This window comes from Typopeltis vanoorti, chromosome 18 (genome assembly GCF_054136105.1).
Source record: "Typopeltis vanoorti isolate ZY-2024b chromosome 18, IOZ_Tvanoo_1.0, whole genome shotgun sequence".
In the NCBI taxonomy this organism is placed as follows: Eukaryota; Metazoa; Arthropoda; class Arachnida; order Uropygi; family Thelyphonidae; genus Typopeltis; species Typopeltis vanoorti.
Window position 1 is genome coordinate 83,676,863 of NC_143566.1, and position 18,966 is coordinate 83,695,828.

At 34.8% G+C, this 18,966-nt stretch overlaps 1 protein-coding gene across 1 annotated transcript in view; it reads left to right on the forward strand.

Moving 5' to 3' along the window:
• Window positions 1-18,966, forward strand: part of LOC150096868 (uncharacterized) — a 340,159-nt gene that overhangs the window by 251,395 nt on the left and 69,798 nt on the right. Inside the window, exons 12-13 of the mRNA XM_090408300.1 lie at window positions 1,344-1,511; window positions 12,663-12,746. Of these exons, the coding sequence (XP_090264426.1) occupies window positions 1,344-1,511; window positions 12,663-12,746 (252 nt within the window). The remainder of the gene's footprint in view (window positions 1-1,343; window positions 1,512-12,662; window positions 12,747-18,966) is intronic.

The following is an 18,966-nucleotide window of genomic DNA, read 5'->3' on the forward strand; positions in this document are numbered from 1 at the left end:
AAATAGATTGCAGTAAGATATTCAATTGTTTACATATAATTCAAAACTGGGAGAAAATATTATTAATGCTGCTTCTCTAATAGTTTTATAGGCTGGACAGGTGGGAAGATGAGAGAATCTACTTGAAAATGCATAGCTAAATATGGCTTAATCTTTGTGACCCACAAATAGAATGCTGCATATTTCGTTGGTGGGTCTATGCTGAAGGAGGCAAGGCATCTTATATGATGGGGGGGGGGGGGGGAATGTAAGCCATAACTAAGTAAATAACATCTACCTATTACTGGATGCATTACTTAAGTAAGACTTTATTTAACATATCATTTTTTCCCATGTGTCAAGAGCATGTTCAGAATGACCTTCAAATTAAATAGGTGGAAGAGTGAACAAGGAAAATGTGTAAGCTACAAGCGGCTTGGTCCAAATACATTAATGTCTTAACTGTACAATTTTAAATAAGATGCGAAATATTAATAAAAAAATAAAAATTAAAAAAAAAAACCTATTGCTGACGGAATGTGTGGAGAAGAACTATTCCCCATAATTGGGTCAATTTTAGACTGTGCCACTCTTCATGTATGTGTAGTTCACATACAGTTTTCTCTTCTACTTATTTAATTTAAAAGCCATGCTGAAGATGCTCTTGATACTAGTATAAAAATTCCATGTTAAATGAGGTCTTCATTGTTATTTGAGTAACTTGAGGTTGAAGTTATAGGAGACATTTCACTGGTGATGAAGACACTCTACAGAATTACTACAGTATTGAGAAGGATATTAACAATCAGAGATAAGGATGTAGTAGTATTCCACTGTATAAGGCAGGTGCTCTGATTAGACCACATCTGGGCTACTGTGCACAGATCTTCCCACCTGCGATCCAAGTAGATGTGGAACTTTATTAACAGCAGAAATACAGGTAACAAAGATATAAAGACTATAGAATTGCTACTATTAGGATAGTTTGAATTAATGTAAGTTACAGAGTTAATCAGTTATAGAAAGTGGATTGATATAATTTGAACATATAAGTTGTTGAAATGCTTAGTAGATGGATATTGAGAAAATTTTCTAAGATAGAAAATCATGGGGGAGGGGGGGGTTATACCCTTGAATTTTTGTCAGAGAGCGAAAATTAGGTTTTTACATACAGAATAGTGGCTACATTGGATGGCATTGTCTGAGAGAGCAGTGAAAATGCAAATGATGATTGAGTTTAAAGTATCGTATATGATATATTCTGTAGCAAGTAGAACAAACCTCCTGTAAAGATTTTCTTGACCCCAAGGAGGCCCTCTGATGATGATAATAACAGTAATTTGCTTTTTCCCCCATGAATATAGGTAGAACTGAAAGATACAGCTTTGGTAAATGTTGAAAGAAAATTGGATGCAGCTCGTCAAGAAAGTGCTACACTCAGAAATGAGATAATGTCATTAACTGAACATATAGAACAACTAAAGGATGAATTAGAATCTGCTAAAGTGATTCATGATAATCTCAAATTAAATGTAAGTATAAATATATATGAATTATATATAAATTTATATAAATGTTCGAACTTCTATAACCAACTCCAAAATATAATGGAGAAAATAAACAAAAATGACGTTATTACTACTGGATGATTTAAATGCTCGTGTAAGCAATATGAAAATCCAAAATCATATCAGAACTTTTGGAGAATTAGTAAAAATACAAACAGCCAAAGATTAATCGATTTCTCTATCTACAATAATCTAAGAATAATGAATACACTGTTCAAACACAAAGATGTTCATAAATTCATATGATCAGCAAGAGAATCGTAATCTATTATAAACTATGCAGCAGCAAATAATAAAATAGATAGATTCATTCTGGATGTTAGAGTCTTCCAAGGTTTTGAGATTGAATCAGATCATTATCTACGTGTGTCATCAATATGGCTCCCCCCAAGATGGATAAAGTACCAGTATCCATTAGACAACCAAGAACTTAGGTTCAAAGTCAGCTCATTATCTGACTGATAAGAGAAAACTATATCAGCAAAATATAAATGAAAAATTACAGCAACTGCCCTCAGATGAATCTATTAATGAAGAATGGAATCATCTCTACAATGTTTTAGGAGATTCAGCCCAAGAAATCTTGGGAATGAAAAATCAATGGAAAAGAAAAAAAGGGCTTCATAACTGGGACCCAGAAATCAAGAAAATCATAGATGAAAAGGAAGGCCTATAAAAAATTATTAAGAACAAACAAAATAGAGGATGAAATTGAATATAAACATAAAAGAGCAATAGCAAAAAGAGAAGCACGCAAAAGATATAGACTTCAATGGAACAATTTCGTTACTAATTTAGAAAACGATATTGATAAACGTTGAAAGCTTTTTTTCACTTGGTTATACTATGAATTAAAGATGCCAAGAAATTATATTCTTGGTTTCATCCTTTATCCAAGTGTAAGCAAAATAAAGTTTGCACGTGAAGTAACTTAATGACTGAGCTACTTGTATACATATAAATTGCCTTAGTATCCCATAATGCAATGCACATATCCTTACGATATGGATAATGCTCTGCATTATGGGAAGGACCACTACCCAGATCAGTTTCAACCTTTATTGAGGTTTCATCAGTGCAAGCCAGACCCAGAAGTGATACCAACATTGAAGTAATACAGAAGTCATATTTCCACATACAAGTAGTCAAAAGACATCAGTTGATGTGAAGTCAACTCTTCTATATACAAGTAGTCCAGTCATGCTTACACTTGGATAAAGGATGAAACCAAGAATATAATTTCTTGGCATCTTTAATTCATAATATTGATAAAACTCAAAAACAAACATAGATTTATAAGACACATGAATAATAACCTTAGAGAATCGATCAAGATCAATACCATACCTTTGTAGTGCTGGTTTAAATACTATAAAAAATTATAGACAATTGATGACAACCTACTCTCAAAACCATTATCTGCAAATAATTCACCATTGAAGATTTAGAGTTAACACTTAAACAATGGCAAGAACCATAGAGACCCAGGATAAGATGGTATCAATATGGAACTTTTCAAATGCTCTGGAAACTAGAATTCATGGATAAGATCCTAAATGGCCACCACGAAAACTGGCAATATGCTATGATCATCCCCCCAAAAAAGGCAATATTAATGAATGTCAAAACTATAGAGGCATTAGCCTTTTATTGGATATAAAATATATTCAAGTCTCTTAATGACTAAATTAACCAAATATTATGAAAATATTTTTGGAGAGGAACAAAGCAGTTTCTATAAAGGCAGATCCTACATTACCGCCTTTTTCACTCTCAAACTCCTCATAGGAAAAAGAAGAGTATTCAATTTAGAGACCCGTATATTTTTCATTGATTATAAAACAGCTTTTGATAATGTCAATCATAATAAGCTGCAGGAAATTTTAAGAGATGACATCATTCCTAACCAGTTAATTAAAGCAGATTTCAATCATCATCATCATCATCAAATTCCTGCCATGTACTCTCAAGGGGTGTACAGGATATGATAGTACTACATGAAAAATTTACATCGTTACTAACTTCCTATCTACAATTTTCCTCCAGATCAGTCTGTCACTTGTCAAGACTCCAACATTATCAGATCTTATATTTCTATCGTCTAAGGCACGTTGTACCGTATCAATCCACCTATATCTTGGTCTTCCTCTGGGTCGTTTTCCTGCCAACTTGGCAGAGAACATTTGTTTTGCTAATCTTTCCTTGCCCATTCTGTTTAAGTGACCATACCACCTGAGATTAGCTCTGCTAATGCATTCCTGGATGCTGACAATGTCAAGTTCTTTCCTAATATTCTCATTTTTAATATGATATTGCCATTCATGCCATCTGTTCACGCCTCTAATCTTTCTCAGGACTATCATATCTGCGGTCTCTAGTCTTTGGTCAAGTGTTTTACTTCTGATCCAGTTCTCGGATCCAAAAGTTAAAACTGATTTGAACACTGTCTTGTATACAGCTAATTTAGTGTTCCGACTAATTTCGCTCTTATTCCATATGAATTTATTCAGTTGACTTCCTATCATACTAGCTTTGTTGATTCTGTTGTCTATTTCCATATTTAATTTACCATCAGTCCATGTTGTTGTAGTAGGATTTAGTGATTATCACTAAATAATTTTTATGTAAACTTCCAAAATTAACACTTAAATTTAACTAACCAGTGTATGAATTTTAACTTAATTATTTAAGAGCTGCGTTAGAAATGAAATGCTTAACCAGAGACTGAAGACCATAGATATGAGAGTTCTAAGAAAGATTGGGGGGGCGGGTGAATAGATAGCATCATTGGCAGAACCATAATAAAATGTGGAGATATTAGGAAGGACTTAATATTCATAGCATTCAAGAGTGTGTGTGAGCAAAGCTAACCTCAGGTGTATGGCCATTTAATCAGAATGAGAGAGGAAAGGTTACCATTATTAAAACAAATGTTTTTTTTGACAAGATGGCAGGAAAAAAACCAGAGGAAGACTAAGAGCTAGTAGATTGACAGTAAGAAGTGCCTTAAAAGACCAAAATATATTATCTGACGATATTGGAGCCCTGACAGATAACAGATTAATTTGGAGGAAGATTGTCAATAGGAAGTTAGTAATGATGTAACATTTTCATGTAGTAGTATCATAATGGAGTAAGTTTGAGGGCAGGTTTGTATAAGAGGGATGACTTACACCTGAATTTGTTTAGTATCAGGAATCTGAAAAAATTATTAATTGGTATGAGACGTAACACAGGGAATCAAGGAAACAAGATTTTCATGAGTGGAATAATGAGAATATGTGTGAAAGAGCAACCACGTCATGTATTGCAACTTGTTCGATGAGAGGAATGTTCATTAATGTAAATAATTATGAGGAAAAATGATTTTATGTTCTGGTTCAGACTTAAAAGCATTCAAAAAGTATACTTACTTTACATATCCTGTTTGTACATCATGGACATAAGGTCTGTTTAATAAGATCTGTTTCTTCCAGATGCCTCTGTCTTGTGCCACTAATTCAGCTAATTCCTCTTTCCTTTTCTGCCATTCCCTGCTAGGTTAATTTAGGCTTTTCCTTTTTCCTTCTTGTATCCATGTCAAAGCTACTCATGAAATGTTCTTTACTGTCCATTCTCAGTGCATGTCCAGTACTTTTCTATCTGCATTTTTAATTTCACTGCTGATACTTTTTTTTTTTTTTGCCCAATTAGTTTATATAAGCCATTGTTTGTTATACGATGGTACCAAAATATTAGAAAGTGTTGGAAAGAGCTCCCAAAAGATAAGTGCTGTTTTGAGTGATAATTGGCAATATTTCATTGTTGTACTATTTATTTTTGATAACAAAGTGTGTCTGTGTGATTTTTTTGTGTGATTTATTAGTTGAAATTGCTTTCATTAAATATAATAATGACAGTATTTATGAGGTCAATGCTGCAGAAATCAAGTGGCATTAACGACATAGACTTTTCAAAAATGATTCAGCATTGTGAGTGTAATATGTATGTATGGTGAGTGTAAGAGATATGTTTGTAGGGAGAGAGAGAGAGAGAGAGAGAATGAACAGGAGACGAGAGAAAGTATGGATTTGTAGGAAGTGTGATATATATTATTAGACCATGAGGCAATGAATGCAAAACAAACCAAAAAGATAGAAGATGGTGTAAAGTGATCTGGGAGTGAAAGAAAGTATAAATGAGGAAACAGAAGTAAGGTGCAGCTGAACGAGAGGTGGTGAGACTGTGAGAGTGACAGCGAGTGAATTGTCAGAATGCAAGATTTGATGAAACAGTTATTAAAAATGAAATGAGAAATATGCGGAGTAATGTTAGACATTTAGTGGAAGCTAATGAAAGTGTACAAGAGAATAGAATGAAAGAAAAAAAGAGTGAAAGAGATCATGAATGATTCCAGGATAGCAGTACATGGATATTCCATAGTTAGAGGATGAGTAGGATAATTCAGGCATTGGACATGAGGACAAAATGAGCAAGAGAGAGAGATAGTGGTGATTGTGGGGACAAATGATCTAAGTGGACATAAGGAGCATGTGAAGGCAAATATCAGGAGGTTATTGAGAAGAGTGAAAGATAACAGTGTAGTGGGAAAGGCTGTCAGTGTTTTTCCGAGGTATGACAATAATGAGTTGTAACAGAGAGCCAGAATCATGAATGGTATGCTAGCAGAGCTGTGTGAGGAGAAGGGAGTACAGTTTGTGGATGTATGGCATGTGTTTGAGGGAAGAATAAAATTATACAAGCATCATGGGTTGCATTTGATTGGCTTTGGAGTGCACTGAAGAATGTGTTGCTGGATGGAAGTACAGTGTGATGCATGCAAGAGATGAAGTGAAAAATCAGGAGAGTGGTATTGAAGAGACAGAAGTGTCTAAATCATAGAGGCATTAGCCTTTTATTGGATATAAAATATATTCAAGTCTTGTATTAATGACTAAATTAACCAAATATTATGAAAATATTTTTGGAGAGGAACAAAGCGGTTTCTATAAAGGCAGATCCTACATTAAGATGAATACTACTACTACTGTTTTCACTTATCAGTGGAAACAGTAGTAGTCTGAGAGATGAAGGGAGAATGGTAATGCAAGAGAAATAGGAGAAATCCATGGTGGACAGGGAGAATGGAATTGGGAGAGTGGATGTTGAAAATGGAAGTGAATGTGTGTGTATGAAGATGGAGTATATGCGATATGGGTGAAGAAGTTCAGACTGAGTAGATGTATGTGGTAAGAAAGGTGATTGGACAGGTGTGGTGGAGAAATCACAACTAACAACTGGATTGGATAGGCCGGTTATAGATCTAAAAATGAATTACTGTGTTTGTTTAGACATGCCAGAAGTATCAAAAATAAGGGAGATGAAACGGTTTCACTGATTAAGTTTATTCACTCCAAAATCGGAATAAGGGAAATGGTTGAATGAAGATGATATTCTAACAGGAATAGAAATGGAAGGATATAGTTTTTTTTTGCAAGGATAGAAAGGACAAGAAGAATGGAGAAGTGCTGCTGATGAATAATGATGCAAGGGAATTATGTCCACATAAGGTAGACATGAAAGAGGGAAATAGTAGCTATGGTTAAGAGGCAGTGGTGTAACATGGAGGTTGACAGGATGACATATTTAGTTGGATGTTGCTATATGCCTGGAATTGTAGAGGATGGTGATGAAGAAATGTATAAACAACTTGGATTAGTGAACTAAGGAAGGGTAATTATTATGGGTGATTTTAATTATGGCTATAAATTCAAATGAAGAAATAATATTTGTGAATAAGGAAAATGAATTTCTCAAAGTCTTGGGAGATAACTATCTCAGGCAGAATGTAGAGGAGGCACACGGGGATTGATTGAGAGTTTTAGATCTGATCATTTCATCAGAGAATGTAATTGTGAGTGGGGTTTCACACTTTCCTCCAGTTGGTGAGAGTAATCATGAAGTGATCTCCTGGACTCTGGCTAGCCATATGCGACTTTTGTGAGGAAAGGATATATGTGGCATTATAAGGCTGGTGATTATGACAATCTTAGGACAAGCTTGGAGCCATAGCAACAATGAGTTGAACGGTAAGGAAATGAATGCTGCTTAGGAACTGACAAAGAAATTCATAACAGTATCAATGTGTGAATGTATTCCGAAGGCAAAAAGGCTGAATAAGGTAAGTGTAAAATGGATGAATGTGGAGCTTAAGAATGCAATCTGGAAGAAGAAGATACTCTGGAGGCAGTACAAGATGAATAATGGTAATAATCAGTTACATAAAGAGTATAAAGAACAAGCCAGGAGAGTGACTCAGTTAGTAAGAAAAAGAAAAGTGCAGTATGCACAGAAATTGGCAATTCAGGCAAAGAAAAACCCCAGAGAGTTTTTTAGATGTGACAAGTAGAAGCAAGAATGATCATGGTAAGGTGATGTTAATAGATGAAAATGGTAGAATGGTAACTGCTGCAGAAGACAGTTGTTGAGGTATTCAGTGATAAATTTGTAAAGATGTTATATTCTGATCATGGTGCAATCATGAGGAACTTAAGAGTAGCAGACATAGGAGAGGATGACTTAATTGTAAGTGAACAGGAAGTACTTGAGGAAATAAATAACCTTGATGTCAATAAGGTGATAGGATTTGATCTCATATAAGGGAATATCCCAGGGAATTGGCAGTAGTATTGGCATACCTGTTTAATAAGCGTCTTATAACAGCACAGGTTCCAAGGGAGTGGAAGGAAGGTAAATTTGTTCCACTACTTAAAGATGGTGATAAGGCTGTCACTACAATTTATACATTGGCCAATCTGTTGCTACAGATTGGCCAATTTATAGGCCCGTCTGGCCTATAAATTGTATATCTGGAGTTTTGAAGATACTAGAGATTGGTGAGAACTAGGATACAGAATTGGGTTGAAAAGCAGTATTTTTTGTGGTTATCAGTGTGGGTTTATTAAGGGATCATGTTTTACTAACTTATGTACAATACCAAGGTGACAAATACCTTGGACAGGGGAGATTCATATAGAGTGGTGTACTTGGATTTTGCAAACGCTTTTGATAGGCCCCACATGACAAACTATTAAATAAATTGAAACAGACGCAGGTCCCAAAACTGACGTAGGGGTCAGTTTTGGGACCATTGTTGTTCAATTTGTATGCTAATGATATTGAGATAGGTTTAACTAATAATGTGCAGCTGTTTGCAGATGATGCAAAATTGGGGAGAGTAATGCAGAGTCAAGTGGATGTTATGGCCTTACGGAAGGAGACTTGAATAGAATGAATGGGCAGGTAAGTGGAACTGTAAAGATGGGATGTAAAGTATACACAATAGAGATCTAGAAGTGATTGATGGACCAGGACCTGAAATTCAGGGGCTACGTTGACAAGTTGTGAAGACGTCACATTGGATAATGGCAATGATGCAGAGGACCCTGACATGCAGAAATAGAGAAGTTATGATGCCACAGTATACGGCCTTGAACAAGCCTCATATGGATTATTCACAGATTTGGTTGCCAGGTTTTCGTGGAGGCAATGATATGTTGGAATGGGTCCAGAGAAGATTCACAAAGGTGGTCAGTGGTCTTTGGAATGAGAAGTTCGAGGATAGATTGAGAGCATGTAAATTGCAAAGCCTCATGAATAGGAAGAAGAGTGTGTGTGGGGGGGGGAATATGATGGAGACATATAAGCTAGTCATGGGTTGTTATCAGGTTGACATGGAAGAGATTTTTCATAGAATTGGAGGGGTAAGGGACAAGAGGCCATCACTGGAAACTGTATCAGGTAGGTGTGAGCAGAAGAGTGCGGAGCAGGTTCTTTGCATGGCGAGTGGTTGGAATTCTTAAAATGATCCAATTGATCATTTTAAGTCGCTTTTGGATGAGCATTGTGTGCAATGGTGTGTACCTCCCATGATGAGTCTCTGACTCCATGGAGGTCAATAATAATAAAAACTGTGTGAAATAAAACTTTCGGAAGAACAAATGGATTCAGGTCAAATGGGGAGTGGTTGGAATTCTTAAAATGATCCGATTGATCATTTTAAGTTGCTTTTGGATGAGCATTGTGTGCAATGGTGTGTACCTCCCATGATGAGTCTCTGACTCCATGGAGGTCAATAATAATAAAAACTGTGTGAAATAAAACTTTCGGAAGAACAAATGGATTCAGGTCAAATGGGGAGTGGTTGGAATTCTTAAAATGATCCGATTGATCATTTTAAGTTGCTTTTGGATGAGCATTGTGTGCAATGGTGTGTACCTCCCATGATGAGTCTCTGACTCCATGGAGGTCAATAATAATAAAAACTGTGTGAAATAAAACTTTCGGAAGAACAAATGGATTCAGGTCAAATGGGGATTATCTGAACTGGATATTTACTTTAATGAAAGTTTAAAAACATCATCAGAACATAAATAATGTCTAGTATTTATTTACTTAAAGTAAATAAATTATAGACAAGAAATTGTATTCTTCTTTTGGATTTTTTTTGAAAGCATAAGCAAACAACTTGCATGTGAAGTATCCTCATGACCAGGTTACTTGTATGTGGAGTCAGTCAACTACACATAATTTTCCTCAGTATTCCATAATATACAGCACATTTCCTTTCAGACGTGCATATTGCTATGCATTATAGTGTCACTACCCAGACTGGTTTTGACGTTCATTGAGGTCTCATCAGTGGGAGCTAGAATCAGGAACTCTGAGATTAAATCAATGCAGAAGTCATATATTTTCCATATGAAAGTAGTGGAATAGTGTATTACCGTATTATTAAAATTCTGTGCATCTTAAATTGTTGTAAAAAGTTTTTTTTTTGTTACTAAGTTAAATACTCTATATGAGAAAAAAATTCTGGTTTTAATTCTTTAACCAAGCTTAAGCAGATACAGTTTACACATAGGTTTTCTATAATAGAACAAGGATCTGTGTTTAAGTATTGTAGTATGATAAGATGGCAAGAGAGATCTATTCTTTTAAAACACTATAGAGAATTATAAAGACTGATTAACCACCACCTAAAAAGCCATATGGATAAAATAGATCAAAAATATATTTTTCATATCTAGAGCTGCCTGTGTAGCTTAGTGGAAGTTGCATTTGCAATCCACTGTGCTTGGCTGCCCAAAGAAATAGGCAAGTTCAATTCTAGTTGCTGATTACAGGAGCATTTTCTAAGCTTTTCTTTGACTGGTTCCTGAGTTACTAGATCTCTAGCATTGGCAAGCAGGTTTTTTTTATCCAGGAAACTGGTTTTTCATCCTATACTCAAGAAAATTTACTTTATACTATACCCTCTATCCAAAAAGAAACCAAACTTTTGATAGAAAATAAAACGCAGGCCAATTATAATTATTTAAATGATTTATTTCAATCAGTATACTCTCCCTCAACTTCAATACAGCATTTGGTATGGTCAATTAATTCATTAAATGAGTTTTTTATATCAGTTTTTGGATACTGTTGAGGGTCATAGTTACTGCTGCTTGAACATTTTCAGTGATGTCATATCACTTTCCTTTCACCAGCAAATGAAGTTAGGGGAAGAGAAAGAAGTCACAGGGTGCTTAATCAAGTGAATCCGGCGAGTGATCCAACACACAAACTTGGTTTTTGTTCAAAAACTGTCTCACAATGTTCGAATGATGAGATGGTGCATTATCGTGCAAAAGGGACCAGCTGCCTACATCACGATACTCATGCCATATGCGACGAATTCTCGCTATCAATCGCTTCGAAACTTAATTCACCATTGACCGTTTGGCCAGGCGGAACGAATTCTTTGTGGATAATGCCCTTGGAATCGTAGAAACAAATCAGCATTGTCTTTACTTTTGACTTCTTCAAGCGACTTTTTTTTTTTTTTTTTTTCAGATTCCCCTCTTCTAGTGGTCTCCACTCCGGCACTTTGTTTCGTCACCAGTGATGATTGTTTCAAGGAAGTTTGAGTCCTTACAAGCGGTTTTAATGAAATCCTTGCAATGTTCAATTCGATGTTTTGGTCAGTGATCAACTTGTGGGGAAATCAATTTATGAAGGCCCAAATTCTCAGTCAAAATATTGTGCACAATTGATTTTGGAATCCCCATTTCATGTTCAATCAATCTTACGAACGATTTTGAGTTTTCTTTGATGAAATCACTCACTTTTTGGATGTTAACTTTACTCAGTCCAGTTTTTGGATGCCCCGGCTTTTCATCGTCCTCAAGCGTCTTATGACCACTTTGAAATTACTTAAACTACTCATAAACCTGAGTATAGTATAAGCATTCATCACCGTATGCTTTTTGAAGCATTTCATGCGTTTTGGTAAAACTTTTACCAAGTTTCACACAAAAGTCAATCGCAGCTCTCTGTTTGAAGCTCATTTTCCGACCATTCGTCAAAACACACAGTCACTCTTGGCACTATAACTCAGCTTCTAATGAAACAAATGTCATAAACAATTGACACAACACTAATGAAGGTTGCCGCTTTCGACAACAAAAAGATACAACAGGTAGCGCCACTAGTTTCTTCTATTTTCGAAAAGTTCGGTTTCTTTTTGGACAGAGGGTGTATATCAGACAATAAATATACGGTGTTAAGATTAGGGACCATAAAATGATATCATATTAGCCATCTCTTTACTGGATGCTGTTTATAATTAGTGATAGTCTTAGGCCAGTTATCTCTGATTGGCTACCGATGGAGATCAACCTACCCCCTCAGTCTCCAAAAGTTAGACAGGGATAAATGGCCTTGCCTACTCTCTATACTTCAATGGACACTTTAAATTCGTGTAATTATGGACATATATACATGTCAAGGCTGGTTTCATGGTTATGTCAGTAGTCAAGAGCACCTTGAAAGTCTGATATGTATCATAGTGAAGATATCAGTAATAATTGTAGAATAAATTTTCACTCATTCAGACCATTCCAGTCTTAAGATGCATAATGCATTGAGATCAAAAGGTCAACTCATTTTTTCTGTGTATACCTTTTGTATTACACTTTTAGTTCATCATACCCAGCATGATTTATGTAGCAAATGTTTGATTTAGAATGAATAATAATATCACAGTCAATTTTTTCTGTGTGTTCTCACTTATTGTTATGGAATATAATATTTCAGGTAGAAGCTCGTAAAGAACAAATAGAAGAATTGAAATTACAAGAGAAGGTTTTGCAAGAACAGAAACGTTTGCTAATGATACAGGTACACCTAATATTATTACAATATTTAGTTTTATATTGTTATCACTCTTCAGTGACTGTTGATGAAATTGAATTTTTTAATAGAGCAACCAAGTAAAACTGCTTTTAGTGTTTTATTGCAGATGCTGGAAATGGGTATTAATTCTTTTTTTCTATGTAAAATTATTACTTACAGGCCTCCCTGTAGTGATACAACTCATTACAGAAGCCAAACTATCTGCAGACCACATACATACTTTACCTTGAACATATTAAGCATTAATCCATTCACCACACGTTGCAGCAATGCATGCCTCTCGTTCATCATGCTCCATGCAAAAAATACTTCATCCTCCTTTCTCACATGAACCTCATTTGGTTTTCAGAGATAGCTCTCATTCTCCCACTGCTATTACTCTGTACAGCATTTCTTCTATATTCCCAGCTAGCTGGTTGAGCAAGTGCACCTAATATCCAGCTAACATGCTACAGGTTTGAATCCTGCTGTGGGTATGGGTGGGAGGTGAATTTCATCATCTAATGTGAGGCTACTGCTGGAGGTCCAAAGTGGCTAAAAAAAGTTCCATGTTTGTCTTTTAGAGCAAGGTTTTAGGATTGTGTACATAAAAATAAGAAAATATTTTAATAAATTAAAAAATAAACAATAAAAAAATTACCTTTTATTTTATTAAAAATTAAAATTAAAAAGCTTTATTAAAAATTATCTTTATTTACCTAAATTACCTAAGTACATTAGTACCTTTGGTACTAATGTACTATAGATTTACAATCATTTCATGAATGGGAGTCAAATAAAAAAGTAATACTCTCAACAACTTATGTATTATAACTGTATCAACTCTTTTCTTTTCTTCAAAGCTCTGCAGAGTACATTCCATTATTCTGCCCTTATACTTAACATTCCAAAATCTTCAGACAATCTTAGCTACTTGCCATTTCATTATTGTCTTTAACACTACAATCCATCACTGAGTCCTGCTCTCTCAAGATAATTCCATTGCTGATTCTCTACATTGCTGGATTTCCACATTCCTGCTATCACTGTTCACTCCACTAACCCACCTCAGTCTTGGCCATCCCACTCCTCTGCATTCTTTTGATTGTAAAATGAAGAACATCTCATTTAAGTTACTGCCCTCCATCTGAATATTGTGTCCTATCCATCATAATTTCATCAATTTTGTATACCTCACAACATTTGGATCACTAAAAAGTAAATAGATCTCTTTTGTATCGTGCAATAAAAAAATTCTCAAGACTTTCTTTTCAAACTCTTTCCCCTTGTGTTTCAGTTGTGAGGCATGCAGTCTGAAGAAGAAGAAGAAAGCATTATAGAGATAGCACATAATAAGTGGGTAATAATATGTTGCATTAATACCCTTTTCAAACAAGAAGTAAGGAAATATTGGTTGGAAAGATTAACAACCCACGATATGCAGATGACACCGTACTAATTACTAATCACGGATCTCCAAAAACCTCATTGACGGAGTATACATAGAAAGCCAAAGAATGGGAATAAATATAAACATCATCAAGATGAAAGACATGGTCATTAGCAAACATCCAACCTCATTCAGTGAAACTGACACTCAATGGAAAAACTATCAATCGAATGCCAAGGTATAAATGTCTTGGTTGCTGGCTTAATGAAAGGTGGGATCCTGAAATAAAGACAAGGATTGAAGTTGCATGGCAGTCTTTCATGAAAATGAGAACATTATTCTGCAATAAAGATCTAAACATAGAAATCAGATGCTAAATGCTCAAATACTATGAGTGGTCCATTTTGCTCTATGGAGTTAAGACATGGATACTGAAGGCAGCAACCATCAAGAAAATTGAAGCCTTTGAGATGTGGCTATATAGATGAATGCTAAAGATATCATAGACAGAAAAAATAACCAACGAAGATGTCTTAAAATTCATTGGCAAAGCCGAAGATCTCATAGAAACAATCAAGAAACAAAAAACATCATATCTTGGCCACATCATGAGAAATGGCAAATATCAGCTTCTACAAACCATTTTGACAGGAAGAATTAATAGCAAAGGAGCTAGAGGAAGAAAAAGAATATCTTGGTTTGACATCAAGATGTGGACAGGAAGGAGCAGTGTATAACTGCTCAGATCAATGCAAGAACTTAGTTTGTTTGCCATGATGGTTGCTGACAATAGAAGATGGCACCATAACAAGAATATTGGTTGATGAAAATGGAAGAACGATAGCCACTGTGGAGGATATCATTGAGATATCCTATTAAATGAGCACTTCATAAAGATATTTCATTCTTGTGAATGTGATATTATGCAGAACTTGTGCAGTGGGAAGGGTGGAGGAGGGACTGATGACGCGGGAGCAGTGAGTATATAGGAATCCAAGTGTTAAAGCTTAAGTGCTGGAAGGAACTCAGGTTGGAGGCTTAATGGAATTAACCAGCACTAAGAAAAAAATAAAATATTGTTTAATATTTCCAATATTTTGTCTCACTTACAGAGACATCTTCAGGGAGTACAGTATATGGCAGTGGTGTTCAACCTTTTTTACTATGCGAGCTACTTTTCTATAAAAAGTTATTTGGCGATCTACTCTCTTATATAGATCATGTTCCCTCAGGATATCTGGTTACGCATAAATAAACAACTAAAAAAAAATACACAACTAAAAACTTTATTTGTGTATTTAAAAATTTATTTATCATTTTTAATTATTTTAATACTACAAATATTTTAATATAACAAAAAAAAACCAAATATATTGGAATAAAATATTTATTTCTCTATTTAGGAAAACCGAAGTTAGAAAAAACAATAGATTGATTACAAACTCACAAGTTACAGGAAATGCTGATTGATTAAAAAAAAAAAAAAGTTAATGTGAAATTTGGCATTGTTTGGACCTCGCAATATTTTCATAGTCAAGTTGATATGAAGTGGCCAATCGCAGACAATCATCCAAATGATCATTTGTAATTTGGTTTCTTAATTGATTTTTTATGATGGTCATATTTGAAAAAGCGGATTCTGACAAGTATGCCGATCCGAATCACAACAGAATTTTTCGTGCAATATCAGTTAATATTGGGAATTTTCATGTGCATACTTCCAAATGACTTCATTGTTTATTGATTTTAAATGTAAACTATTTTGAATGTTTATTATCTCAAGTTCTACTTCAGCTTGGTTTATATCAAACAGCCCACTAATTTTATTTGAAATTTCTGTGATGTTCAAGTTTTCTTGAAATGGATTATTGATAAAAGATACAATCATTTCAGTTTTATTAAAATCTTTAAATCTTGAATTTATTTCTTCCTCAAATAATTCTATTTCACGAATAAATTCTTTTAAATCATAGCGAAGCATTTCTTGATTTTGTTCAAAAAATTTTAATAAATATGGGAGATGTCTAAATTCCTGGTCATTTATTTTTTTCTTTAATAAAAGTAAGTATTGTTGGAAAATTTTTATTGAACTTAACATGTCAATTAAATTTTTTATATCTACCTTGTAACTCTAAATTTAAATTACTTAATTTCGTACAGAAATCTACTAAAAATGATAAGTGTAACAACCATCTTTAATCACTCAATTGTGGATAAATATCTCCTTTTTCATCAAGAAAATTTTCATCATCATCATCATCAAATTCCTGCTATGTACCCTCAAGGGGTGTACAGGATATGATAGTGCTACATGAAAAAAATTACATCATTATTAATTTCCTATCTACAATTTTCCTCCAAATCAGTCTGTTACTTGTCAAGACTCCAACATTATCAGATCTTATATTTCTATTGTCTAAAGCACTTTGTACCATATCAATCCACCTATATCTTGGTCTTCCTCTGGGTCGTTTTGCTGCCAACCTGGCAGAGAACACTTGTTTTGCTAATCTTTCTTCGCCCATTCTGTTTAAGTGACCATACCACCTGAGATTAGCTCTGCTAACGCATTCCTGGATGCTGACAATGTCAAGTTCTTTCCTAATATCCTCGTTTTTAATATGATACTGCCATTAATGCCATCTGTTCACGCCTATAATCTTTCTGAGGACTCTCATATCTGTGGTCTCTAGTATTTGGTCAAGTGTTTTACTTCTGACCAAGCTCTCAGATCCATAAGTTAAAACTGGTTTGAACACTGTCTTGTATACAGCTAATTTAGTGTTCCGACTAATTTCTCTCTTATTCCATATGAATTTATTCAATTGACTTCCCACCATACCAGCTTTGCTGATTCTGTTGTCTATTTCTATATTTAATTTACCATCTTCAGTAAAAATCGTGCCTAAATAGCTGAAATGTTTTACTTGTTCCACAGGTTCTCCATTCACAACACAGTTGACATTTTCAATGATTCTGCCTATTTTCATTGTCTTTGTCTTTTTATTGCTGACCTTCATACCATATCTATTACAACAGCTATTCAATTTAGTCAGAGAATCTTGCAGACTTGTAGCGGATTTATTTAGAAGTATAACATCATCTGCATAAAGCAAAGAGCTGACATTAACATCTCCAATTTTGATATCATGTTTAATACCACTTTCCTTTAATGTGATCCATATAGATAATGAATAACAGAGGGGATAATGTACATCCTTATCTCACACCAGATTTAACATTAAACCATCTTCCTGTACTTCCTTCAATTCTAACTGCTGACTTACAACTCAAATAAAGACTAAGTAGTGCTTGATATAATGCCCCATTGACACCATATAACTGCAATCGTATTGAATAGCTTTTCTCTTGGCACCTTGTCATATGCCTTTTCCAGATCGACAAAACTTAAATACAGATCTTTGTTATATTCCCATGCTTTCTCAACTATTTGTCGTAAAGTGAAGATCTGATCCTGACAGCCTTTATTTGGCCTGAATCCAGCTTGTTCTTCACCAAGCTTTTCTTCCACAATTCTTCTCAACCGTTTCTCAAGTATTCTTGCATAGATCTTGCCAGGAACACTCAGTAGGGAAATACCTCTGTAATTCTCACATGCAGTTGTATTTCCCTTTTTATATATGGGTACTATGAGAGCTCTACTCCAATCATCGGGAATTCGTCCCTCTGTCCAGGCTTTCTGAACTATGCAGTGCAGCCACTGTAAGATTCTTATACCACCATACTACAGCATTTCTGGTCGAATATCATCTACTCCTGCTGCCTTTCCACATTTCAAGCCTTTGATGGCTTTTTCTACTTCAAGTATGGATATGTATTAATGACTGCATGCCTGGTCAGTGTTTTTTACCACTGTGCTGTAATCACTGCTTGTTTCATTTAGCAGTTTTTCAAAGTAATTACTCCATATTTCAAAGATATCTTTTTCTTCCATTTTCATGTCACCTTTATCATCTCTAATTCCTTTTACAGCACTCTTTCCTCCATTCTTAAGCTTCTTCAACAACCTCCAGAATATTTTGCCACCTTCTTGATATTTATTTTCTATGTTCTTGCCAAAGTCCTCCCATGACTTTTGTTTAGCTAGTTTTACACAGTGTTTAGCATTCTTGCATTTGTCTCTATATTCTCTAAGAGCACAAGCTGACTAATTTGACAGGAACTTTTGGTATGCTTTCTTCTTTTCCTTCTCTGCCTCTTTAACTTCCTGTGTCCACCAGGGAGTTCTGATTTTTTTATCCTTACAGACAACCTCACCACATGCCTCTCTGGCAGAATCAATCAATGTTTTCTTCAGAGTTTGCCTCTGAATCTCCACGGTTTGATTCCTGTTCTCAAACTCTTTCATTTTTTCTTCAATATTCTTTGTGTATTTTAGTGTACAGCTCACATCTGAGAGCTGCTCAACTTTTATTCGCTTTAAAACTTTCTTACATGTTATTCTTTTCAATATGAAATTCAATTTTATCCTGCTCAAGACTAAATAGTGATCACTTCCAATTTCAAATCCTCTGTACACTCTGGTGTCCTGCACCAGGGAGAAAACATCGCTATCAACAATAACATAGTCAATGAGACTTTTCTTATTCCTAGCCTCTTCTCTCCATGTGAATTTGTGCACATTTTTATGTTGGAAGATGGTGTTAGTAATAATCAATGTCCTGAGCAGAAATCCAACAGATATTTGCCATTATTATTAGCTTTGCTCTTTTCTCCAAATTTTCCCAAAATATTTTTGTATGTCTGACAATCATTTCCTACTCTGCTATTTAGATCCCCAATAAGGATCAACTTTTCCTTTTTCATTGTGTCATT